Here is a 27,525-nt window from a genome sequence, read left to right on the forward strand (position 1 = left end):
TTCATTTCCAGCTTTGTATTCTTGTTATAAAAAGTGTGCCTAGACATTCCGCTTTGCACCCATAACCTAGGTTTAAGGTGCCATTTAGCTCCTAGCTTTCATATCTCAGTTTCTAACACTGGCTACAAATATAATGAAATAAATACAATAATGCTGTATTGGTGCAAGGTACTTTTAAGTATATTGTAGGGCAGCAGTAGCCAAGATGTCACCCTCCAAACGTTTTTGGACTACAACTCCCATCCTCTCTTGACTATTGATCATGGTGGCTTGGGCTGATGGGAGCTGGAGTCTAGCTACATCTGGAAGACAGCACATTGGCGATCACTGCTGTAAGGATCCCTTCGGAGTATAAAAACATTCAGCGAAATGCTGAAAAGCAGCTATTCATTTATACAGAAAAGAGGTTCCCCTTGGGGACACACCTCTGAGATTTGAGGTTAAAAGTTGCTCTTTTCCCTAGTGACTACAGTCCCTGCATCTCAAACCTGCTCCTGCATCTTCACAGTCCCATCCGGCTCTTGGTCACACTAAAGTGTGACAAAACATTCAGAACTGAATTTCATATATCAACACTGATCCCCCCCCCCGAAAGCAGCTCTGTGCAGGAAGAATCAGGTACCCAGTCTCTTTAAAGCAATTAAAATCAGCATGTGTCCTCGCATGAACATCAATGCGAGTTCCAGTGGAACAGACCCCCCCCCCCGGGAGGTGGTGGACTCTCATTCCTTGGAGGTTATTTTAAGCAGAGGTTGGAGGGCCATCTGTCAAGTAGGATCTAGCTGAGATTCCTGCATTGCAGGGGGCTGGACTAGATGACCTGGGGGGGTCCCTTCCAACTCCAAGAATCATACTTTTGTCTCCACCTCACTTTCCCCAGTGCTTTGCCCAGTCCGTGCCCATAATTAGGAGGTCACCTCTCTGCAGCCTCATTTTTCTGGGGCACTTTTCCTTACCCTAAATTCCCCAATGTGTTTCTCTGCCACTGTGCATGGCAGAGAACTGGTTCTTACTTCCGCAGACATGAAAACAGGGCGGGAAATTGTGTGGGTGTCACAAAGGGAGTGCTGCCGACCTGGGGAAGGAGCAAAGGTGAACTAGGAATGCAGGCAACAGGCGCCAACAGGATTATGTCACCACAGGGAGGGAATGGAATGGAAATCGGGCAAGAATTTGTTTTTTAAAAAACAACAAAAACTATAAGGTAAACAGCAGGTGGCAGCACCCACTGTTCTATGAAAGCAGATGCTCCCTTCAGAGCCCTTTGTCTTCTCCAGAGTGACATAAATATACCCATTTTTCCCCCAAGCCGCACTCAACGAATTTGCCAAGGTATTCTGATATTGGGTTAATTATTCCCCACCCTAATGGAATGCAGATTCACCACATGGTGGCAACCAATTGAAGCTAGATCGTCCGGCGCCAAGTGTAAAGCTGTCTCGGGAGGACTATACCACTTCGGAATGCGGTTGGGAGATTCCACAGGGTTGAATACTCCCTCACAAAGAAAGTAGGATTCCTGCACATTAAAAACAACAAGACTGCCAGCAAACTCCAACTTCTCCATATTTTTCCTTTGCACCCATATATACCTGCGGACTGAGGATTACATCAGATGAAGTAGACTACAGTCCACAAAACCTTACGCCATAATCTTTAAAGTGCCACAGCGCCTTATGTCATTTTTGCTGCAACGGACTAACGCGGCTGTGACGTTACCAGATATGAGAGAGTGCTGGAGGGGAAATAGCTAAATAGGTTGCACAGACAGGACCCAGAGGGGTGGAGTCAGTGGGTCTATAAAGGAGTTCTGGGAGTTAGTTCATTGGGAGCTGTGGGTGGGTAGTTGGTTGGTTTGAGTGGGTTGGCTGGTTGGGAAAGGCAGTTGGTAATAGAGAGACAGGGCAGTTGGTCCTTGAGTGTGGGGTGGTAACAGAGAGAGAGGAACATAAGACTTAGAAAGTAAAGAGGAACACTGTTTGGAATGCTATAATACAGTGGTACCTCGCAAGACGAATGCCTCGTAAGACGAAAAACTCGCAAGACGAAAGAGTTTTCGTTTTTTGAGTTGCTTCGCAAGACGAATTTCCCTATGGGCTTGTTTCGCAAGACGAAAACGTCTTGCGAGTTTGTTTCCTTTTTCTTAAAACTGTTAATACCAGGGTGCATCCGTGCTTCGCAAGACGAAAAATTCGCAAGACGAAGAAACTCGCAGAATGAATTAATTTCGTCTTGCGAGGTACCACTGTAGTTTTAAGTCTGAAATAAAATACACTCTTCTTTATGAATTGAAAAGCTGACTGAGACTGAAGTGATTTTACCAGGGAGGACCTGGTTGGTGGCAGCGGATTAGTGGTGTACGGGTCAATAGTCCGTGAGACGACCGGGGTCTCCGTACAAACGCCACAGCGGTTAGCCCCTCTGGAAATCTTATCCTCCTCCCTGACCTGCTAGCTTTCCACACAGAAATTTATTTTCTGCTGGACCGTCGAGCATTTGGCTGTGTAAGCCCTCGTTCGCTGTCTGAAGCGGTATAGTTCAGACAACAGACAAAGGTTTATCGCCTCAGCGAAAACAAGATCTGAGGGATTCCTTTCTCATATGCAATGAATGCAGATGACTATACACTTTGAACCTACAGGAAAAGCGGAAGCATGCTATGTGCTGGAGGCCATCTGTAGTTCAACTCCTCCTCCAATGCCACCCACCTCTCCACCCCCAACCCCAGTTTCTGGGATTGTTCTACCTTGGAATACAGGAGCTAATTACTTCTGATTAAACTGGGATGGATTAATTCAGAGCAGACAGGTTTATTTCCTCGGAGGAACACATAAATTGCTGGGTGTTGTGCCTATGCTCAGTCAGTTTGCCCTGAGGTGAGCATTGCCTCTTACAAATAAGGCGCTCGGGTGTGTTTTGTGCATTATGCAGTGACCAACTCAGGTTTCCCACAGAAAGTACACCTGACAACAACAGTGTCGTCTGGGGTTTAGTGTCAGGTGTGACAAATAAGACCAAATTCCCCACATGGCAAGACTCCGTCAGAGGAACCCCTTCACAGAGTGTCACAGGGAGCCTTAGCCTATCAATGTTTTTCACCAGGGTTTTCCCCACCAGCCATAACTCATGGGACCTCAGTTCCAGCACCTCTCAGGTGGGCGCTGTTGCCATTACAGACCCTCCAAGTGTCCTTATTTCCCAGGGACAGTCCCAGATTTGCAGAAGCCGTCCTGGATTCTGATTTGATCCTGGAATGTCCGTCTTTTCCTTAGGACAACTCTATTTTCGTCAGAGAAATGTTGGAGGCTATGGAGTTATCTGACCCCCAAGCCATCTGAAGGCAGCTTCCCTGTATAGGGAAGCTTTTTAACGTTTAATGTTTTATTACGCTTTTATATATGTTGGAAGCCACCTACAGTGGCTGGGGCAACCCAGTCAAATGGGCAGGGTAATAATAATAATACAGTGGTACCTCTGGTTGCGAACAGGATCCGTTCTGGAGCCCCATTCGCAAAATGAGCAGAACGCAACCTGCATCTGCATGGGTCACGATTCGCTGCTTCTGCGCATGTGCTAGATGTCATTTTGAGCGTCTGCGCATGCGCGAGTGGCGAAACCTGGAAGTAACCCTTTCCGGCACTTCCGGGTCACCGTGGGACGCAATCTGAAAAGACGTAACCTGAACTGAACGTAACAAGAGGTAGGACTGTAAGAAGAAGAAGGAGGAGGAGGAGGAATAGGGTGTTCCTATTTTTATTGGAGAAATGTTGGAGGGTATGCCATTATAAGAGGACAAGGGAGGCCTTCATGGTGAGTTCCGGCACCTGTTTTTCGAGAAAAATAGCACTGCAAAAACCTACACCGAATAGGGAGGGTCACAGGTTCTTTTTGTTCTGCAGTAGCTGCAGGGACAACTGGGCCCGATCCTGTGGCTTGCCAAGGGACCAAGCTCCTTAGGCAGACAGGCAGACAGGAAATCGGGTGCAACCTGGGAAGGCTAAACATCAGGCAGAGACACCCCTCCCCGGTGTGGGGGTGGCAGACAGTGGCACCAGCTCAACCACCACCACCCAGCAATTATCTTTAACGAGGCCTGTATGGGCTCATTAAATGGAAGGAAGAGAAGGGAGCTTCCCACCTTAGCTCACTTAGAGCAGCAGAGCTAAGGTTCCCCGTTAGGGAAGGGAAGAACTTTTTCTGCCTAACCCCCATGCTGCCTCTGTGCCCCCACAAGCCAGAGGTTCCCACCTCCACTCAGACACGGCGTGTTACGACTCAATTGGTTGGAGCATGGTGCTGATAATGCCAAGGTTGCAGGTTCGATCCGCGTAAGAGACAGCTGCATATTCCTGCGTTTCAGGGGGTTGCACTAGATGATCCTCAGAGTCATTTCCGACCATTCTATGATTCTATATGCAGGGTGGGGAGAATTGACCTTTCCCCTGGGTAGGGAATCTGTTATCAGAGCTAAGCAGGTCTCAGCCTTGTCAATGCTCTGAATTGGGGGACTCCCCATCGCAAGCTGCTCTAACCTTCCCTACAGATAAATAAAGACAAAAATGTAATTACAGTGCTACCTCTGGTTGCGAACGGGATCCGTTCTGGAGCCCCGTTCGCATCATGCGCAGAATGCACGATTCACCGCTTCTGCGCCTGACGTCATTCTGAGTAGCTGCGCATGCGTGAGCGGCGAAACCCGGAAGCAACCCATTCTGTTACTTCCGGGTCGCCGTGGGACACAACCTGAAAAGACGTAACCTGAACCGAACCGTAACAAGAGGTACGACTGTAAATGCTGCATATAAATTCACCTCTTGTCTCACAGTTCCTTATACTCTTTTAGGGGTCAGCACAATCTGCCATTTGAAAAAAGAAAGAAAAAAGAAATTTACATCTGTATCCGAGACCAAAAGACACTCACCCCAAGGAAGGAGTCAACATTCCCTTTTCAAGAGCGACACCACAGAGGCACTGACTCAATCCCTTGTTGTCCTCCCCTGTTCTTTTCTGTACCCACAGAAAAGGCCATGGCTGTGGTTGCATCTATTCTGTATCAAGTACGAAAATGCCACACAATGCGCCAGGGGGCTCCAAATTCAGCTCCCCGAGAACCCCAGACTTCATTTTAAACGAACAAAGGGCACATTTCTAGCGTTTACGCTTGCAAAGAGAAACTTGAAAGCAATACCTCGTGAAACCTCCAAAGTCTAAGGAAGCTTCAATAGAACACCCATCACCGTAACTTTGAGGGGGTCCAATGTGAAACAGCAATAAACCTTAAATAGCAGTAATCTTCAGTTTTAATAAATTGCTAAGCACAATTTTGCCAAGGGTTTGTCAGTTATCCCAGTGCATTAATTGACCAGAGCACCAGAAATCAGGGGCAGATTTATTACTTCACAGAAATATTGCTTATATTTTTTTTTAGCCTGAAAGTAAAAAAGGGTACAGATTTGTTTTTAAATTTTTAAATTGAAGCTGAAAATTCAGAGAAGAGGCTCAGAATACGTCTGAGATTATTAAGGATAGACCTGTAGGTCAAGCCTATGATGAAAGCCTGGCTCAGTATGGCTTTCTGCGTTCAAAAGAAGGGAGTTGTTGCTGTTGCTGTTTTAATTTATATACCACCCTATACCCAGAGGTCTCAGGGCGGTTCATAGAACAAAATCCAAATATAAAACGACAAAATATATAATCAAAATCAAAACAACAACCCAATAACACCCCCCCAAAAAACCCCACATTTTAAAAGGGCATAGGATGTCAATCAAATCAACCAAAGACCTGGTTAAAAAGGTATTCTAGCTCTGAAAAGCTAGATATCTGCCTCTTCCCAATGGTCAAGCTGATGCAAAATAAACTATGCAAATTAAGTTTGCATATAGATTGCATAATTTGGGCAGGTTACACAGAACCCTGTGTCCAACAATTAATTTTTTTAACAAAATGTATATCCTGCCTGAATGTCATAAAACCACTAGGCAGTTTACAAAGAAATATTAAAATTATCAGTAAAAACAGATCAAAACATTTTAAAATAATTAATAATTTAACACGTGTGTGTGTGTGTGTGTGTGTGTGTGTGTGTGTACACACCCTAAAACGATTATGTGTCTGGAATCTCAAGACAGGCTCACTTAAACAAAAATGTTTTAAGTAGGCACTGATAAGAGTACAGCGAAGGCACCTGCCTAATGACTACAGGCAGAGAGTCCTGCCACACTACAAGACCCATTTCATACAACTATGGGATGAGTATTATGTGGCACCAGTAACAATGCCAATTCTGCAGATCGAGGTGGTCAAGTGGACACATGTGGCATAAGGCAGGCATGGCCAAACTTGGCCTTTCAGCTGTTTTGGGACTACAATTCCCATCATCCCTGACCACTGGTCCTCTTAGCTAGGGATGATGGGAGTTGTAGTCCCAAAACAGCTGGAGGGCCAAGTCTGGCATAAGGCAATCCTGCAGGTACACTGTTCTCAAGCTCTTGAGGGCTTTAAATCCCAATAGATACACACCGGATTCATCACAAACTGCAGTTTCCGGGTCAAGCACAAGGAAAGCCGCACATAAGAGTACATTTATGCAAACGTTTTAAAATTTTATTTCTTGAAAGTTCAAGCACAGAACAGACAGCAGCTATGATCACAGCTAGCTAGCCTTATTAGCTAGATCTGCACCTTCCTTTCATACGGAGGCAGCCGTGTGCTCACCCTCCACGGCAACCCAAATTAAAGTCCAAGAATACTTCCCTTAGTATTTCCATCTTCTCCGCCCACCCCAAGTCAGAGCAAAGGTCAGAGCTGTACAACCCCTTCGCGTCCCGTCCCACACTTCAGCTCTTTGTGTGCTCCTGTTTGGAAGTGGCGCCTCCCTGATCCTGGAACAAAGGCCAAAAGGAGTACCTCTGGCACTCTGCCAACACTGGGTGGGTCCAGCAAAAGGTTTGGATCCAGACCTGATCTTAGAAGTGAACACTCAGGTCTAATGCCAGCCTGAGACACCTGGGACAGACGGAGAGAGATACCAGGAGAACAGCCAAATCTGCATGCCTTTTATTGTGAGTCCTTGGGAGCTGGCAAGAACCCTTTCTGAACAAATGAAACCATTTCCCATCACGGCGTGGCGGATGGTTTGAAAAGGCGAATGTGGACAGCATCATGAAGCACCATCTTAAAAACTGTGTACGACTGCTCACACACATGTGCATACATACAAATGTGCGCATGTGTGGGGAAACCCTCTTTTTAGAAAGATGCTAGCTAAATGTCAACCATTGTGATTGACAGCCTATCTGTATAACACAGAGATCGTATGTTGGATTGCCCTGTGCAGAAGCCACATATTGCTGCCCACTATTGGTGGGAGATAAACCACCCACCATTTTGCGCTTTTCAGGGGCAAATAAATATGCAATAGATCTAGATTGTGTGTGGAATAGATGGGGGGGGGGACAAGTACCGTATATTTCGCTCTATAAGACACACTTTCCCTCTCCTAAAAAGTAAGGGGAAATGTGTGTGCGTCTTATGGAGCGAATGCAGGCTGCGCAGCTATCCCAGAAGCCACTGCTTTCACTGCGCAGCGATCCCTCTTGTTGTTCTGGCTTCTGGGATTCAGAATATTTTTTTCTTGTTTTCGTCCTCCAAAAACTAGGTGCGTCTTGTGGTCTGGTGCATCTTATAGAGCGAAAAATACGGTAGTCCATCTCCATTGATTCTAGAATAAAACGCTGTGTGTGCACAGCCTAAAACCGGCTGTTCTCATGTGTCAATTGCCATTGTTCCATGTGCCTTTTCTCTTCAGGAAGGCCTCCATTTTTATTTTGCCCTCCAAGTCCACTAACTCATCCCCACAGGTTTGAGAAACAGGGACAATTCCTTTGTCTTGGCCTGAACTGGGTAAGGGAGTAGCTTGTGTGTCAGCTACTACCTAGGCGGGTGCAGAGAGGACCTGCCTGGGCAGGATGTTTCCCCGTCCCATTCCAAGGGACGGCTCCCAACCCAGGAGGGTGGAATGAAAGCAGTAATGCTAGCAACTAAGTGGAAAAACTGGCTGAGCTGTGGAAGCAGAGGGGCAGGGAAGGGTGGATGTCTGGAAATGTTTCCCAGTTCTTCAGCTAGCAAGACAGAGAAGTGCAAGGACTGCCAGGCCTCAAGCGGTTGCCCTGGAACTTCCTAGTGGTGCAAATTCCTTTTACAGGACAGAGCAGCCTAATGAGAAATCCAAAGAGGAACACCCTGAGGAAATCTTGTCAATATATATTACCTTCCCTACACCTCATCACTGTGAATACTAGCTCTTAGCTGAAATGTTGGGAGAGAGCAGATTGCAGACTAAAGAATTAGGCTTAGGCGGAAGTCATTTTCTGTCGTAAGAGAGGAAGCCGCCTTATAACCAGGTTGGGCTTTTTGTCTGCTTAGCCCAGTAAAGGTAAAGGGAACCCTGACCATTAGGTCCAGTCGTGGCCGACTCTGGGGTTGCGGCGCTCATCTGGTTTTATTGACCGAGGGAGCCGGCGTACAGCTTCCGGGTCATGTGGCCAGCATGACTAAGCCGCTTCTGGCAAACCAGAGCAGCGCACGGAAACGGCGTTTACCTTCCTGCCAGAGCGATACCTATTTATCTACTTGCACTTTGACATGCTTTCGAACTGCTAGGTTGGCAGGAGCAGGAACCGAGCAACGGGAGCTCACCCCGTCACGGGGATTCGAACCGTCCTAGACTCTGTGGTTTAACCCACAGCTCCACCCGTGTCCCTTTTGCTTAGCCCAGTATTGTCTACCAATTGTACTGGCTGGTGGTGGCTCTCTCTGCAGAGCCCCCAGGTCTTGCATGATGCCTGATCCCTTTTTTAAAGTGAAGATGCCATGGTTTGAACAAGGAATCCTATGCATACACTCATCTTCCGAGACATATCCCCTTGACTTAGATGCACTAGTTGGTACTTCAAAAGCAATTTGAGGACCAGCTACATTTTTTACAGCATGCTTGTTGTGTGTGTGTGTTTATAGTAGACTGTTTTGGGCAAACAAATATTTCATTGGCTGCCTTTAAAAGTTTGTGACTGTGTTCCCCTTTGCCGTTTTTCTCATGGCCTCTGGTTGAAACAAGTAGAAAATAAGAAAAATATATCCTACTAGTGCTGGGAAGGAGAGTTGGGATTTCCTGCCTGATCTTCCAAAACGCTTCAGGACGGCCCTGCAGATACAGGTGGCCTATATGGCGATACCACCCTGACCCAACTCCTATGCCCCAGAGGTGCTCAATTTAAAGAACTGGAAGACACTCATCGAGTGAATCAGTCTCAGTCACGCACTTCCACGTCCCAGAAACTGGCTCCAAAACTTGGAAGGAAATAAAAAGCAGGTGGAAGGACAGGTATGTCAAACTAGTCTACTTACTTTATAGTCAGAGGGAGAGTGAAACAGAAAGACAACCTGGGAGTTGCGCTTGACGTATAAACAGCAATGGGAGTCAGATAAGCTGATGCGCCCCAGTGAGTTGCGTGCAATGAGTAAACCTTCCACACCTTCCACCCTGCGAACTCTGGCGTGCTCCTATTCCGAGATCTCCTCAGGTACCCGCCTCCTAGCTTGCGCCATTATGTACTTACCAACACACCTTCCTCCATCCTCCTCGAAGCCAGCGATGCATACGCAGCGGCCCACCAGAACCAGCCACTCCCCATCGGGACTGCAGTGCATCTTTGGCGGAAGCCCTCCGTCCTCGACTGCGTTCTTTAAGCAGACACCAGACACTTCTTCCAGTCCCCCCGAAACAGCTAGCTTCTCTGGGAAGTGGGCCAGTCCGCGCACAATGTCTGAGCAGGTCTTGTAGTAAACTCTCACGGAAACCAAGGCAACGCAAGCCCCCGAGTTCTGAAAGGCCAGGTAGAAGCCGCGTTGCTGCAGGTTGTCTATGTGGCACACTTCCATGTTCAGCTGCATGTCACGCGTCATGATGTCCTGCGCTGTGAAACTCCGGTCTCCTGCCACAGTGTTGATCTGCAGGAGGAGAAAATGGGCATGAAGTTTGTACATGTTCAGCAGAATCAATTTTAAGTGCCAACTTCCCCCTGTAATATACGACTTAGAAGAAGAAGAAGAAGAAGAAGAAGAAGAAGAAGAAGAAGAAGAAGAAGAAGAAGAAGAAGAGGAGGAGGAGTTTGGATTTGATATCCCGCTTTATCACTAGCCGAAGGAGTCTCAAAGCGGCTAACATTCTCCTTTCCCTTCCTCCCCCACAACAAACACTCTGTGAGGTGAGTGGGGCTGAGAGACTTCTGAGAAGTGTGACTAGTCCAAGGTCACCCAGCAGCTGCATGTGGAGGAGCAGGGAATCAAACCTGGTTCCCCAGATTACAAGTCTACTGCTCTTAACTACTACACCACACTGCAGGTGAAGGTTTCACAAATCTCAGTGTTCACCTATATGCAAAAACTCCCACTCTTTGTTTATTATTTATTAAATTAATGTACTGCCCTTCATCCAAGGACCACATGGCAGTTTGCAGTATGAAAAGACAAAAATACATAATATGGTAACAAACTAAAAACAACCCTCTCTCCAGTTTTAAAGACCCAGGGTTTCCCAGATCTCTAGCTGTTGTTGGACTACAATTCCCATCATCCCTAAATACTGGTCGTGCTAGCTAGGTATGATGGGAGTTGTAGTCCAAAAAAAACTGGAGACCCAAGTTTGGGAAACCCCAAATTTGCCCAAAGACTGGGAGAAGGGGAATGTTTTTGCCAAATTGTATTAAATTTAAGTAATTTGGACGTATTTGTAATAATTTGGAAAACTAATTAAAAAAAAATATACAAGCACATCCAGGTTTATTCTAGCCAATGCGTAGGGAGATTTCTGTTTCGTGTGGAAGATCACTCAAATATGCAACAGCAACACTGAAAATGATACACCCCAAATTCACCAGAAATCAAACGATATAAAATGGCTTCTGAACCATACAAAGATAGCTGTATCACCCACACACCTTCCCATTCATAACCATCAGAGTGAGGAATTTGGCTTAACCAGTAAGTATTTCCATCTTTCTAAGGTTCAGCCTGGTTTTTGTGCTAAGCCAGATAGGAGTAATTCATGGTCCTCCAGCTGCTCTTGGGCTACAATTCCAATAAGCGTCTCATGGAATGGTGAGTGGTCAGGGATGATGTGAGTTGTAGTCCAACAACATCAGACAAGCCACAGGTTCCTCATCCCTGGACATTCCCTTCCATTCAGTATGGTTCATAATGGGACTAATGGAAGATTTTTAAAAACTACTTGCTAAATGACTAGAGTATATTAGAGTTGCACAGCAACATTGAATCACATGCACGTATTTGACACAGAAATGAAAGATGGCTAGAGAATGCTAAAAAAATTCCTTGATGCTGCATCTAACTCTGAATTAACTGAAGCGTGATTGACTACTTTCCTACAGCAAGACTACGTAGCGAAACCTGCTGGGAATAAAGAACAATTCATTCAACTGCTATCTCTCTGGTTTGGATGCACTGTATTATATTTACATAAGGATCATAAACGTTTCAGAGTATGAGTCAAAGAAAAACTGGTTTGAAAACTGTATCGCAGGTCAAATGGAATGCAAATAATAATTCATAACATTATCAGCAAGTAGATAATAAGCACACATAGGATATCTGAGCCTATATCATCCTTTAAAAAAAAATCAAGAAAGAAGATCTGAAGTTTACATAATTGGTTTGTCAGACCTGTGTCCGGCAGGTTCTGACAGGTACTTTTAATTATATAATGGAAATATTTAGAAGAAAGACACCAGCAGGATCACTCCAGACGAGTGAGACTTGCCCATACTTGTTGCACTCTAGATTTTATTGGCTAAAATCCAGAGTCCATCAAGTCCAGCGTCCTGTGGTCAGCCAGATTGCCTCCAGGCAATCCACAAGTAGGGCAGGAAGGCAACGTCGCTGGAGTTTGTCCTCCAGCAACTAATATACAAAGATGCACTGCCTCTGAACATTGAGGTTCCATTTAGCTATCATGTCTAATGGTGTGTTCAGTTCTGCACAATCTTCTAGAACAGGCTGATAAACAGCTAAAGCTGCAATCTTACATAAGTAACCTCTGCTGAAAACAAAGAGACTTCCTTCGGAGCAGACATGCATTGGATTGCACTAGGAGGCTGTTCTGACAGGTTTTTTTTAGAGGGAGGAGAGAGGAGGGGGTTGAGTTGCCCTGACAATATACCCAATATGCACAAGCCATACAGAGCCCACTATGAAGCTGTGTGGAATGTGGCTCTTGCACAGGTAAAGGTAAAGGGCCCCCTGACCATTAGGTCCAGTCTTGACCAACTCTGGGGTTGCGGCGCTCATCGCGCTTTATTGGCTGAGGGAGCCGGTGTACAGCTTCCAGGTCATGTGGCCAGCATGACTAAGCCGCTTCTGGTGAGCCAGAGCAGTGCACGGAAACACCGTTTACCTTCCCGCCAGAGCAGTACCTATTTATCTACTTGCACTTTGACGTGCTTTCAAACAGCTAGGTTGGCAGGAGCAGGGACCGAGCAACAGGAGCTCACCCCATCGTGGGGATTCGAACCGCTGACCTTCTGATCAGCAAGTCCTAGGCTTTGTGGTTTAACCCACAGCGCCACCCACGTCCCTTTCCACAACCCAAATACAGGAAAGCGTAACGCTGCAATGAGAGAGGCCCAATGCTTAGATCAGTGTTTCCCAAACTTGGGTCTCCAGCTGTTTTGGGACTACAACTCCCATCATCCCTAGCTAGCATGACCAGTGGTCAGGGATGATGGGAACTGTAGTCCGAAAACAGCCGAAGACCCAAGTTTGGGAAACACTGGCCTAGATCCATCTCCTTAGCTGTGGGGGAACGACCCCAAAATGCTAAAACATGAAGAAGGAGTGTAGGAGGCACCATAACTTGGAAAGAGCTTGCATGGAAATCAAGGCAGAATACTTCCCAGGTGAAGGTGTTTCTAATCAAATTATCAAGCTAACATTGGTCAAAAAGGGGCATCAGAAAAAGTTGTCAGACCCCAGCTCCCAACAGCTTCAATCAGCTTAGCCAATAGTTGGGGGTGGTTGGAATTTGGCTGCAACAACATCTGGAGAGCCACATGCCCCCCTCCCCCACTTCTACTTTAAAGTATTATTTTCACAGAACTGTAATGAAGAGAGACTTGGCTGCACAACCTTCACCAAGACGAAAGGAGCTAAAGTGGTACCTCGGGTTAAGAACTTAATTCATTCTGGAGGTCCGCTCTTAACCTGAAACTGTTCTTAACCTGAGGTACCACTTTAGCTAAGGGGGCTTCCTGCTGCCACCGTGCAATTTCTGTTCTCATCCTGAAGCCACGTTCTTAACCTGAGGTACTATTTCTGGGTTAGCGGAGTCTGTAACCTGAGGTACCACTGTACACAAGAGGACAGTCTTGCTTTTGTACACCACTCCTTCATTTCAGTAGGGCTTGTGCAAAAAAGACTTCCCTACTCCTTTTTAAAGCAGGTGTGCCTAACTTCTGGCCCTCCAGATGTTGTTGGACTACAATTCCCATCATCCCTGGCCATTGACCATGCTATGGCCATTGAACATGTCCTATGCCCTTTAAAAAATGTGGCTCTTTTGGGGGTGGGTTATTGGGTTGTTGTATTTATTTTGATTATATATATTGTGGTTTTTATGTTGATCTTTTCTGTGAACCGCCCTGAGACCTCCGGGTATAGGGCGGTCTATAAATTCAATAAATAATAATAATAATAATAATAATAATAATAATAAGAAGAAGAAGAAGGTAGGGCTTTTTCACACAACTGCAGAGTTGGAAGGGACCACGAGGCTCATCTAGTCCACCCTCTGCAATGCAGGAATCTTTTTGCCCAAGGTGGGGCTCAAGGTGGGAGTCTCACGCTCTACCGACTGAGCTGATGGTAGCTGGGAGTCTAAAGAAATCTGGAAGGCCACAGGTTAGCCACCTCCATTTTAAAGCTCTGCCTGAGCCCCTAGCATAATTTATCTCTTCTCCTTGTTTGGCTTCTGCAGGGTAAGATCTCGCATCTTTCCCACCTTTGCTCTTCAAATCAAATGACGCACTTATTTGCTTCACATTGACCACTAATTTCCTTGCCTGACTGGCTTCTCTTTCCACAATTCTTATGGGCCATCCACCTTCCAGGTGTTGTTCTTTCTTTGATTATAGTGCTGCCTGCAGTGTTAGATAAGTGCTATTTGCTCATTTAACCCATCCACAGGGACAGGTTGGTTGGTTTGTTGTCTTAAAAAACCAAACAAAAAACTAATTATTACGTTTAATCTGAAAAATGCTCCAGGCAGGGAAGGAAAACCTTATCATGGTGTCTTGGGAATCCAGCACATCAGCACTCAGCCAGAGGTGGAACCCAGGGGTGTGTGCCAGCAGCAGTATGCGTCCCAGAGGAGTGCGCTGGCAGCCGGGAGCATCCCAGGGGGGTTGGCCGGCGGTGGCGAGCGTCCCAGAGGGGCACCACCAGCGGTGATGTCACCCCCCCCAAGGATGACATCTGGGGCGCACTGCCCCCACCTTTCTCCGCCTCTGCACTCAGCACAGTCTCTTCTGCTTCAGATTGACAGGACTCGCTCCTTCCAGACTTGATCCTCAAGAGAAGAGGATCTCTTGAGTGAGGAGAAGATTGTACATTTGCCCCAGTTGACAACAGCGGCTCCTGTTTGTAGGAGGGCAAGAGTGGCCTCTTTTCGGAGAGGTATTCCATGCCGCCTTCTATAAAAGGCTTCCCTGTCTTTGTGGAATACCTGACAATCTTGAATTGTGGTCAAATAATATGCAGTCAGAACCAGCCAAATGAAGAACAACTGGTATATTTTCCCTGTCTGAAAACTGTCTGCCTCCAAGACGCATTTCTTTTCTTAATCTGACTGAAGAGCACATTGGTGCAAATAGCTCCCCACTTGTCCATCTGTTTGCAAGGAAGCTGTTAAGAGCATCTGATCACTGCGGTATTTGCACTTTTGGATGCTCTGATTCCCAAGGATTTGGCTTTGCTCCAAGTGTCACTGGAATTCAGGGGTTTCCACACTGAAAATGCTCCTGAAAACCTTGGCTAAGGGCCCCTTCGCATGGCAAGTTTTAAAATGCAAATCTAAGATCTTTTAAATATACACATAGAATGTGACTGTGACAAATTAAAGCGTACAGAAACAGATTATCAAAAGACATAGCCGTCAACTTTCAGATTTGAAAATAAGGGATCAGCAGCCTCACCTGTCCCGGAGACTGTCTACGGGATATCTAACAATTCGGGATAGCAGCGGGAAGCAGGGGGAAACGGTGCTGAAATAAGGGAATTTCCCGCAAAAAAAAGGGGAAGGTTGACAGCTATGTCAAAAAAACCTGTGACTGGCCATAGCTCCTTGCTGTGTACACTCTGTGTCAAACAAAGGTCGACTCATGTGTAATGTGTAAAAAGATCCTCAGGGTTTGTCCATACTTCTGCTTGTCCCAAGCCTATAAAGGATGAGTCCGAGTGGTTTTCTGCTTAATCCACACTTTCTAGGAAGGGTCCAAGTGGTTTCCCCCTTTCCCCTGCTCCTTTTCGACTGTAAACTCCTTTTTGGTGATAAAACATGAATTGCTGATTGCTCCAATTGAGTGCATAAGAGTGGTTCCCCCCGCCTCGCAGGGAAAGCCACAGAACAAGAGGAAATGTGGAAAATGTTGTACCAAGTGTACACAGACAGCATTCCCCACCCCTTTCATTAGAAGGCTCTCCTGTTTGCATCACAGCTGAAAACTGGAGCTTTGGGGAACAGAAATCCAAGGGGCACTGCTACAAGGGCAGTGAGCTCAGTACTGTCTCCAAAGAGTGTATCATTCCTGAGAAAATTTATCTGGGTGGGCCCATATAATGTCTACTTCCACACCCTGTACAAGCTTCACGGCCTTGCTCCACCCTGGGGTTTTTTTTTGGGGGGGGGGGTTGCTTGCTTCCTGCCATATCCCTACCCAAAGCCTTTACTCTTGCAACTCAGCCACCCAAAGGACTCCTGTTCTGCTCATTCTCATCTCTCCTTCCCCTCTGCTGTTGTTTAGACTGGACGTTCCTTCTGCTCTTGAGTAAGCCAAGTTTTGAAAACTTTCTGTAGCTCTGCAACCCCTGCTGACCTTGGTGAAGAGAGCACGGCGGAACTGGATGCCAACATCTTGCTCCGACTCCATGTAGTAGAGGTTGAATGTCTCCTTGCAATTGACCGCCTCTCCTTTGAAGCTCTTGCAGTCCCGGATGGTGAATTTCAGCTCCACGTAGATGCGGGAAAAGGCTTCGGCTCGGAATATCCAGTTGGTCCGCAGCCAATGGTCAGTATCGCCTTCCGAGAGAACGCTGCAGTCTTGATACATGTACATCGGAGTGCCATTTACGATCTCCTGCACCTCACTCCACTATGGGGGAGAGAGAGAGAGAGAATGGGGGAAGAGTCATGTTAGCCGAGAGTTTTATCAGGCTGTCAAAGAACTCATGCTTTTTTGTTAGTCCTATGATGTATGCCAATGGAGTAATGTAAATACAAAGAATGAATTAAAAATATAAGGCAAATAATCTTACAATACTACGCAAGAACCAGTCCACCACACACACCCTGCACTGTTTAGCCTCCCTGCCATCTCCCCCCACCCATGCAGTCAAATTTTAGAATGCAAGTTCCTTCCTGCCATTTTAGAATGCAAGTTCCTTGGGGGCAGGGACCTACCTCTTTGTTGTCATCCTTCTAAACTGTCATGCAGATTAATGGTAAACTATATATGTAAATCAGCAGCAGGTGGATACCAACAGTACAGTGGTACCTCGGGTTACAGACGCTTCAGGTTACAGACTCTGCTAACCCAGAAATAGTACTTTGGGTTAAGAACTTTGCTTCAGGATGAGAACAGAAATCGCACGGCGGTGGCGCAACAGCAGCAGCGGGAGGCCCCATTAGCTAAAGTGGTACCTCAGGTTAAGAACAGTTTCAGGTTAAGAACGAACCTCCGGAACGAATTAAGTTCTTAACCAGAGGTACCAGTGTACTAAAATAAGTACCATGCCCATATAGCAGCAAGAGACAGTCATCAGATCTCTTGGAGTTGTTACTTTGTTACTTGAACATAGCTGGGTGAGTGGGGCAGGGGGGGCTAACAATTTGAGGAGAGCAGCAGCTGCTGAGCAGACCCAGTGCAAGGAGGACAAATGGCAGGTAGTTTAATTCTTTGTTGACAAAGCACACACAGTTGATCCTAGGGTGCACAGAACATGCACACGCACACTTCTGATGACTAAGGAGCTGGCCTCCCCTCCCTAGGTTTGTGCTATGAACTCGATGGTTGGAGCAACAGTGTAACCATGGCTCTACGCATGGGCAGAACCGACATGATTGGTCAATTAGATAAGTATTTCTATTGTTTTACTTGATCTGGGGGGACAGCTGTGGCCCCCTGGCTACGCTCACCCAAACTTAAGAAGGCTCGTCTGATGGGGTGCGTGCAAGCAAGCTGCGACTTCTCCTACACAGAAGTTGCCACTGTGCCTGTCTCTTCAGTAAAAAGGTAAAGGACCCCTGGATGCTTAAGTCCAGTCAAAGGCGACTATGGGGTTGCGGTGCTCATCTCACTTTCAGGCTGAGGGAGATGGCGTTTGTCCACAGACAGCTTTCCGGTTCATGTGGCCAGCATGACTAAACTGCTTCTGGTGCAATGGAACATTGTGACAGAAACCAGAGCACACGGAAACACCGTTTACTTTCCCACCGCAGTGGTACCTATTTATCTACTTGCACTGGCGTGCTTTCGAACTGCTAGGTTGGCAGGAGCTGGGACAGAGCAACGGGAGCTCACCCCGTCGCGGGGATTCGAACCGCCAACCTTCTGATCGGCAAGCCCAAGAGGCTTAGTGATTTAGACCACAGTGCCACCCGCATCCCGTCTCTTCAAGCCCCTCCTGGTCCTGGGGGACAGAGGGGATTCTACCACCTCACTCTCTCAGGACCATCTCTTCCTCCGCTTCTGGCACATCCTGCCCTTCCTCCAGTCCCGGCTCCTGCCCCACATCCTACACCCTGTTCCCCATCTCCTTCTGGCTCAGACTCTTCCCCTCCCTCTAGCCCTGGCTCCTGCCTTGTGGGAAGCACAAAAAAGCACCCCATTCCCCTGGGTGAACCTCTGGCCATGCAGCCTTTGCCGCATTCTCAGCTGTGGTGGCTATTGCTCAGAAGGAAACCGCAGAGAACTCCTGCTTCTCCCCCTTTCACATTTCCAGGCAGGTCATGGCTGCTTCAAGCCGCTTCCTACAACCCCTTTTGGAGGGGCAGGACCCTTTTCCCCTGCAGGCCACAAGCCTATCGCTCACAGCACCTACAACTGGCTCCCTGCCAACAGAAGGGTGTGCATCTAGCGCAACTCTCCAAGCCTTCCAGTTCTGAGGTGCTGGATTGCTAGTCACCCAGCCTGCCCTGCAGGAATCGACAAGGTCTCTTATCTATGAATCACCAGTGCTTTCCTGAATTAAGAAGTTCAGAAAGAGGAAGTTCTTCGCAGGGTGTGGGAAAGAGCGTAAGTTTTATATAGGTTTATGTGGGTGGCTAAGTATATCCTCTTTGTGAATTACTGCATTAATCTAAGCACAGAAAGCAAATTTCATTGAAGAAATGAGTGTTTGTGTATGTGTGTGTTGCAAGTTGAGATACACAGGTTTTCGACTATCTGTATACCAAAGGCACATACTGTGTAGCATTGCTGTTTTTAATTAGAGCTATAGATTTATTAGAAAAGACAAGATCAAGCCTCCTTCTTCTGGGAGAAAATTTTAGTCTAAGTACTGTGTTTAAAGCGGGCATCCATGCGGGGGGAAAATCCATTTAAAATGCAATCGCAGGCAGAAAAAGATACAACAATAACAATAACAGCACAACATATTTATTTCCTGTGTGCCTTCTCCTTCATATTGGCTCCCACTGGAGACAAACAAGTTTATTACGAATGCTAGCATTGCCAAGCCACAGTTGTTGTCCTTGCCAGAAGGAAGAAGCTGGATTCCAGGGCTTATTGCCACTACAGATTCATATTTGTTGGTTATGGCAACCCTGAAAAATCTGGGGGGTTGTAATTCGGGGATTACGAGACTTCTCTGTTAGAACTCACTAGCGCCTCTCGTGCAAATGAAAGGAATTACTATTTAAATAGTCTGAAGAGTGTAAGGTAAATGTAGCTGTCTGCATATTACTTTGCCACAGTGATAGAAGCTGCTTCAATATAAGACAATGGGCCAAGTTATAATTTTGTATTCTTCCGAGACCTTTGAGAGAACCCTACTTCAGATTGAAGTAATCAAGCAAAGGCACTCCCTTGAAAATTACTTCTCTGGTTCTATTTCAAAAGAGCTTGTGATTTAAGACCACCACCCGCTATCAGGAATTTTGTAATTTTGGCACAGCCCCTAAAGGGTTATTTTAAAAGGGAGCATTAGGCAAATGAACTCTAAATTGTGCAATTGCTGTCTTTTGATGAACTTCTCCCTGCATGCAGAGACAACATCTGTGGTGTTTGGGGGGCCTGCTAACAGACAGATGAGCCGTGGTGACTCTGTGGAGTCACTTCTGGATATTACACCTCACTTGTCTTTCTTCCACAATCCCAGTCTAGAGTGAGAGCACACTGCTTCTCTTAGGTAACACAAAAGCAAGGCAAATGATACCTGATAGGGTTGATAAAGTTATGGATGACACGTCAAGGGAAGCTGGAGAAGAATTTGTTGGCAGGATAAGAAACAGATTAACCAGGTTGGTTATCCCACTCAACTCACTCAATATGAGCTCATTTGCTTAGCTGCTTCCTGTAGAAAGAATCACCTGCCCTTAATGGCTAAGGCTGAAGCATTAGATTGATTCATATCAGAATGCACAGCAAGGCAGGGCTTATAATCTGGCAGCAGAGCACATCCTGAACATATAGATGGCGCCAGATGAAATCACAGGTATTTCTAAGTATAGCCTTTCAGGTAGGAAGGCTGGGAAAGAAGTTTGCAGCACACCTTGGATTTACAAAGTGCCTTTTCCAGGAAAAGGATTTAACGATCATTTCCAGGAAAAGGATTTAATATATTTGTAATGGTTATAGGGGTTGCTCGTGCGTAAGTTGCCGCCACTCCTGGCCAGGTTACCTGGTTGAACCCTTTCTGTCTGGACAGCCCTTCCCTTCGTGGCTGTCTCAGTCGCTGGCAGAATCCGTCAGTGGGCGTTTCTTGAACTTCTTCCAGCAAATAAGTTCTTTGACGCCAAGTCTCCTCCTACTCCCCCTGCGCGGAAGTCTTCTGCGCAGGGAGGGTGTGGGCAGCGGAGCACCCGTGCTCTCTCCACTGGTCTCCGGTGAAGAGTCCTGGAGCCTTCTCTCCGATTCCCCCATCTGCCCCCCTTCTCCACTGGTGTTACGCTGATTTCCTTCCCCAACAGATAGCCTGCCTCTCTCCCTGCTGGGACCCTCTCTGGCATCCCTCTGGAGCCTTCCCTCCGCCTCTAGCTCCGATGTCAGTTCCCTGACAATATTTATCGTTTATTTTTATTTAAAGTATTTTTAATAGCATCCTCCAATAAAATTCCCAGGACAGTTTACAAGAATGAATGAAAGAATTGAACTGTAGACACAAAGGGCTATAGTAGGCTTATAAAACTTATAAAAGCGGCACAAAACAATACTCAGTATTAAAATCTGATGGTAAAATAAAAAGGCATTTGCTAGACACGAAAGAGACAACAAGGAAGATGCCAAGCAAGTCTTTCTAGGCATATCTTTCCATAACTGGGCCACCAAAACTCAGTAGCCCATCTAAGAGCCACCCATCTCTACTCAGATGGCAGGGGCACCCATAGGAGAACCTAGATTAAAGTCCTTTGTGTAGGACAGTGGTTCTCAAACTTTTTATCTGGGCCACACTTTCAGATTAAAAATTTGCTCGTGCTAGAGAGAATTTTTTTACTGATAGGAAATACATTGAAAAAAAAGAAGAAGCAATTCCCAGCAGTGCTTGACTTATAACATAGAACACATCAGGCCTCAACAATTCACCCAACAGCTCAGGACCAGACAGAATTACGGACATTTCCACAGACTGATCTATTTCAATTGTTGCATCCATAGAATAGCGGGTATGAGTGATTTTTTCCTTCTTCAAAGTGTTTTGCAAACATGTCATATCAGAGAGCCTCAGAGGGTTCCTTAACATCAACAGATGGACCAGATTCCAAAAGCTTTTGGAAAAGCTTAGCTGGGGCTCCTGCAATGCAGTAGCACCAGAGTGTGGTTAAGACTCAGGAATTTCCCTAGTAGAAATCTCACCCTGGTCATTCTCTTAGGTCCTGCTTTGAGACTTCCCACATGCATCTGGTTGGTCAAATGTGAGAACAGGATGCCCAACCAGATGGACCACTTGGTCTTATGTTCTAAATCTTAAAAAAACTGAGTGGCCTTAGACAGCCACTCATCTACAGTAATGCAAGTACAGAACTGCCTGCCTTACAGTGCTAAGAATTTCCTAGGTGATGTTTTTGAATTTGAATACTCTCTCTGCATAAGCATAATGATGCTTTCCTGCAAGTGATAGTTATCCTTTCAAGTGCAGTCATAACTAGGGCTGCAAGCTGCAATTCATTTAATCAAGAGATTAATCAACCCAAGGCTTAGCGGCTTGATCAGTGGGAGCCAATTTCAATTGACGAGGGAAATTTTAATTGATGGATCTGCAGGTTTGAGGAACATATCTCTTGTCACGTCACGCCCCCAACTCCTTTTGAGGCCCCTCTTGTGTTACTGTTGTGTTACTGTAAAAGGGAATGAGAATTTAAAATGTAACGATGACCCTTCCTTCTAACAGTGAGATTTTATTCATTAAATTGCTAGTTATTTTACATTTCGTTCAATATCTCAAAAGGCTCCTACACTGAAATAGTGGCAATATGCATGCTTTTAAAAAAAAGTAACTGATGAATCATTTATTAATTTTAAATCAACTAAATATTATTTAATTGGTTGACAACATTAGTAATAACTGCCAAGGTGCACAAAAGAGTTAATATGTGTCTTATGGATCATGCATATGAAAACCACATCCTGTTACGGTGGTGCCTCGCAAGACGAAAATAATCCGTTCCGCAAGTCTCTTCGTCTAGCGGTTTTTTCGTCTTGCGAAGCAACCCTATTAGCGTCTTAGCGGATTAGCGCTATTAGCGGTTTAGTGGCTATTAAAGGCTTAGCGGCTTAGAAAAAAAGGGGGGGAATCGCAAGACTCACAAGACATTTTCGTCTTGCGAAGCAAGCCCATAGGGAAATTCGTCTTACGAAGTGCATCGAAAGACGGAAAACCCTTTCGTCTAGCGGGTTTTTCGTCTTGCGAGGCATTCGTCTTGCGGGGCACCACTGTACTATTTATTTACAGTATCTAGAATTCCAACAACTAAAAACAATTACTACTGGGTGTTAATGTAAAGACTGCTTACGCTGTATCACTGCCTCCAACGGTGGCCTAGCAGATGTTCTTGGAAAGCACAAAAGCAGAGCATGAAAAGGAAATTATTGTAAGTATTGATGAATGCCATAAGAAATGATATTAAAATAAAAAGTATCTCATTAGGGGGATTTATGAATCATGTCATAAGGAAATCATTATATAAAACAAGGACAAAATATAAGGATCTTCTAGAACCGAAAACACCATGGGGGGAATCACCTCTAGAAGCAATTACAATAAAAAAAGGAAAACATGGAATTAGAATGGGCCACATATAAAGATCTGATCAGGGGGAAAGACAATAAATTGGCAATTAAAGATTATGAGGAAATTAAACAACACCTTACGGGTCGGATCCTATACCATCAATTGCATGAAGTGTTCAGGACAGATAAGAAAAAAGGTTTCTCAAACGAACCTTCATTATTAGAAAAAGTGTTATTTCAAAAGAAAACCAAGTTAATATAAAAAATGTATGATACCTTATTAGAGTGGGAGATCAAAGACGAAGAGGTCAAGGAGATAATGATCAAGTGGGCTTTAGATATTGGGAAAACCATTAACTTAACAGCATGGGAAGAACTATGGAGAAAGAACTGGAAATTTACAGCCTGTGAAGTATTGAGGGAAAACCTAACATGTTTTATAGATGGTACTTAATACCTACCAAAGTAGCTAAAAAGTATAAGACAAAAACAAATCTGTGCTGGAGGTGTGGTAAAACAGAGGGGACATTTATACATGTTTGGTGGACCTGTAAAAAATTCAAAAGCTTCTGGAACACAGTGTATGATGAGATTAAAAAAATGTTTAAGTATAACTTTATGAAAATACAGAAGCTTTTCTACTAGGGATAACGGACACTGGTATAGCAAGAGAAGATCAGAAAATATTCCTCTATGCCACAGAAGCGGCAAGGATCCTAATTGCTAAAAACTAGAAAAAAGAAACTGTGCCAACAAAAAAGGAATGGCAAGACAAACTGTTGGAGTATATTGAACTGGCTAGATTAACAGAGGCAATTAGAGATCACACTAGACAAGAGTTTCAAAAAGCATGGGGGAAATGCAGAGAATACTTCGCAAAACAGTGCCCTAAAATACATACCTGGACTTGTTTCGATTAATGTCTGCAGGAGACTTTGTGGATATTTAAGTTATAATTAGAAAAATCTTAATAATTATTCATAAAGGAAACAGTTTCTAATAAGTAAATAAGGAGGCCAGATAAAGGATAAAGGAAGTCTTTTATTTGGTTGTTTGTATTGTTGTATGTTATGTTCACTGTATGTTATGTTCACGTTTAATGAGGGTGGATTTGTGTATTGGGGGTGGGGGGTTTGTGTTATGTTGTAAATAAAATTCCAATAAAAATTTAAAAAAGAAAAGGAAAGCACAAAAGCAGAGCATTAAAAGGAAAAAGGAAAGCTATCTCAGGTCGCTCCTCCCTGTTAACTGGTATTCCAAAGTAGTGTGCTTCTGAACATAGCTGACACATGAGTTAAGACACTAGCAGAATCCACAACCTATATGGAAGCTAATGATGTGGAATGAAACCACACTAGAGGAGGAATGTAGAATAAGCCCCCTCATCCCCCCCCCCATTTTATTTAGGAATCTGAGATTGCTAAGCAATCAGCTCAGGTCCTTAGAGCCTGCCAAATTGCATTGCACTCCTTGTTGATTTGGTGACCTGCCCGGAATACAATGGGTGAGGCTTGGCTTGCTTACTTTGAACTTCCAGCCTTTCCTGCTTCTCAAGTGTACAGCAGAACAACGATGCAAGCCAAACCTGCTGAGCTATTAAAGTCTGGAGTATCTAAATTGAATAATGCATGTCCCGAAAACAGGGCCATTAAACTGGTAAGTTACAGTGATGACAAAGTAATAACCCCAACTAGTCAATCTCTTGACTTATCTACATAGCTGTTATCCTGTCCCTAAAACACCATCATCTGGCACACACAACACTGTCTGCGAATGCTGAAGTAGTTACTCCTGACTTGGTGGAGACACGTTTTCTGCTTCTCAGTATTTTGGTTCAAGCCCCCGGGTGGGATCCTCTGCCAGAAGGAAAGAAGCTGCATGGGGAGTCCACAGCTGTGTGCCAGAGAGCACACCTTGCACACATAAGAACTGGTGTGGTGGTGAAGCGATTACAGATTCAAACCCAGTTTCAAATCCACACTCAGCTGGGAAGCTTTGGCCAGCCACTGTCTCTTGGCTTAATCTATTTCACAGAATTGTTGAGAAAATAAAACAGGGCTGGAGGAGAACCATGAAAGTCACTCTGTTCTTCTTGGGGGGACAGGGCGGGATTAAAATGTACAAAGATCCCATGTTCAAACCCTGGCATTTCCAGTCAAGAAGGATCTCGACTAGCAGTCCAGAGAATGAGCTCTTTCCCTGAAGACTTAAGAGAGATGCAACTAAAGGCTGCATTGATCCTTGGCATGCACTCTGGGGAAGGCCTACCAGAAATGGATGTAGCCAGGGCTTTTTTTTCCAGCTAGAATTCGCCAGAACTCAGTTCCAGCACCTCTCAGGTAGGTACATTGCCATTTTAAGAGAACAAGGGAGGTGTTCATGGCGAGTCCTAGCACCTCTTTCCCTAGAAAAACAGCAATGAGTGTGGCAGAAAGTGTGTCTGAACACCCCACATTCTTGCACTCAAGCATGTTCCGGTACACGCCTCCTCCTCAGGTGATCTGTGTTATCATCCCCTTTCCCACTCATCAAAGGATATATGAATAGGGGGTGGGCGATTTGCATCTCTATCAGGGTGCTGGGTTGTTAAATATCACTGCCCACTCCTGAGTGGTGCCTCTTTAATTTTTTTGTTGTTTCTCTTAAAGGTAAAGGTAAAAGGACCCCTGACAATTAAGTCCAGTCGTGACTGACTCTGGGGTTGCGGCGCTCATCTCACTTTATTGGACTGGGAGCCGGTGTACAGCTTCCGGGCCATGTGGCCAGCATGACTAAGCCGCTTCTGGCGAACCAGAGCAGCGCACTGAAACGCCGTTTATCTTCCCGCCGGAGTGGTACCTATTTATCTACTTGCACTTTGACGTGCTTTCGAACTGCTAGGTTGGCAGGAGCAGGGACCCAGCAACGGGAGCTCACCCCATCACGGGGATTCGAACCGCCGACCTTCTGATCGGCAAGCCCTAGGCTCTGTGGTTTAACCCACAGCGCCACCCGTGTCCCTCGTTGTTTCTCTTAGCATAGGGTAAATTGGTAGGACAGGGGAGGAGGCCAGAAAAATTGCTTTGAGGGGCTGAATCAGGCCCCCAGACTGGGGGTTAGCCACCCCTGCAGTAGGAGCAGGATTCTGACCACTGGGGCAGGTGGGGCGGAGGGCAGGGCAGCCAACTGCAGGTAGAGGTAGTGGTAGCACTAAGTCGCAATTGGAAGAGCAATTACACAGACACAGAGTTTAAGCAGAGAGGGAGAGACTGGGGAAACAGAGGTTATGGGGGAAAAGACTAATGGGTCTGGGGGAGTGTTGTGCTGCAATAAAGGAAGTCTTTTTTATCAGCACAGAAACCAAAGCATCTCGCCCTTCTCCTTCTTTAAACTAAAGAAACACAACCTGATTGGTGTTGCTTCCCTCTGTCTCTCTCCCAACAGAACAGCAATGTGGCTAGTTCAGAGCATCCTGAATACATGCTGATTTGGCCCAAGGCTGCCAACAAGAGTAAAATGAGGGAGAATATCCTAAATACGTGCCATGGATTAGTCTTGGGTGTTGATCTAGAACTAACCACTTGCTGGAACTTCAGCAAGTATACCTACGTGATGCTGATTAGCTAGGTATTTGCAAACTCAATAAAATAAGGTTATCTGAAGGACCAGTAAATCTTGTCATCCTACGTGAACTGCCTCTTTTTATATAGGAAATTGCTTCCAAAAAAATCTGGATTTTCTAATGTTCAAAGTATCTGGATGGGAGGGCCACAACTGTACATTATGGGCAGGCATCTAAGAGTGTTGGGAGTTTAGACTCCACACACATACACACATCAAACACTCAAATTATTAATACAGTATCTGTACAACACAATCACTGTGCATGATGATGCTGTACTGCAGAATAAAAGAGCAAACAAACATGAAGAAATATTGAAGCACGCCTATAATTTCAAAGGATGAGTGACTGTATTGAAACAAACAAACAAATGGAATGGTGCCTTTAGAAATTCCACAGAAATTTCCTGTAGGAGAAAACTATTTAAGTCAATTACCAATTGCTAAATATAAAATTTGCAAAAGAGATGATGACTGTGTTATGTTTGGCAGAAGCTCGATTGAGAAAATGCATCTCTTCTACTGTAGGTGAATCATCTTCAGATGAGACGAAATTAAACATTGTCATGTTCTAGCCCAAACCTGTTTACCTGTTCTGGCAGCTGTGAACTTCCCCCGTGTCAATCTTGGGCCTCCGCAAAGCACCCTAAATGTACCCTTATCCCAAACCTTACAGGCGTACCCTCTGCCTGGAGTCAGAGATCTCACAAATCAAAACACTTATCTACTTGATGATAAACAGATGTTACTTTAATAGTGTGATTAGTAACCATGGCTGTTCTTTTTTAAAAAAATAAATATTAGGTATTTGCAGGAGTGGGTGGTTTATTGTGTCTGCAGCACATGAGGAGAGGCAGTTTAAACTAAAAAAAAATTGCCCCATCCCCATGCACCAATTAGACACAGGGGGGGGAGGTGATTCCCATTGGTATCAATGGGATTTCTACATGCGTGTGTGTATTTGGAAATAATTGTTTCCTGAGGTCATATGTAGATCTCAATGAACTTGGAATAATTGGAAAGAATTTGACTATTTGTGCAGAAAGCTTTATCTGTGGCCAGGAAGGTGGAGGGAGGAATGTAATGAAAAATAGGTGTGTCCCCTGCCTTTTTGCAAAGAGGAGCTGGAACAGAGTTGTGGAGCGAGAGAAGATTAGGAATAGTCTCCCCCACTGTTGGGGAGGGTGAC

General features: G+C 45.4%; 2 protein-coding genes across 2 annotated transcripts in view; both read right to left on the reverse strand.

Moving 5' to 3' along the window:
- EPHA1 (EPH receptor A1) overlaps positions 1–27,525 on the reverse strand; it is an 81,748-nt gene that overhangs the window by 24,468 nt on the left and 29,755 nt on the right. Inside the window, exons 3-4 of the mRNA XM_081893917.1 lie at positions 16,167–16,442; positions 9,621–10,011 (exon numbers count right to left, since the gene is read on the reverse strand). Of these exons, the coding sequence (XP_081750043.1) occupies positions 9,621–10,011; positions 16,167–16,442 (667 nt within the window). The remainder of the gene's footprint in view (positions 1–9,620; positions 10,012–16,166; positions 16,443–27,525) is intronic.
- Positions 1–27,525, reverse strand: part of LOC309360063 (olfactory receptor 6V1-like) — a 114,108-nt gene that overhangs the window by 2,999 nt on the left and 83,584 nt on the right. The gene's annotated exons all lie outside the window — the stretch shown is intronic.

This window comes from Podarcis melisellensis (genome assembly GCF_964234715.1).
Source record: "Podarcis melisellensis genome assembly, chromosome: 17".
Classification (NCBI taxonomy): domain Eukaryota; kingdom Metazoa; phylum Chordata; class Lepidosauria; order Squamata; family Lacertidae; genus Podarcis; species Podarcis melisellensis.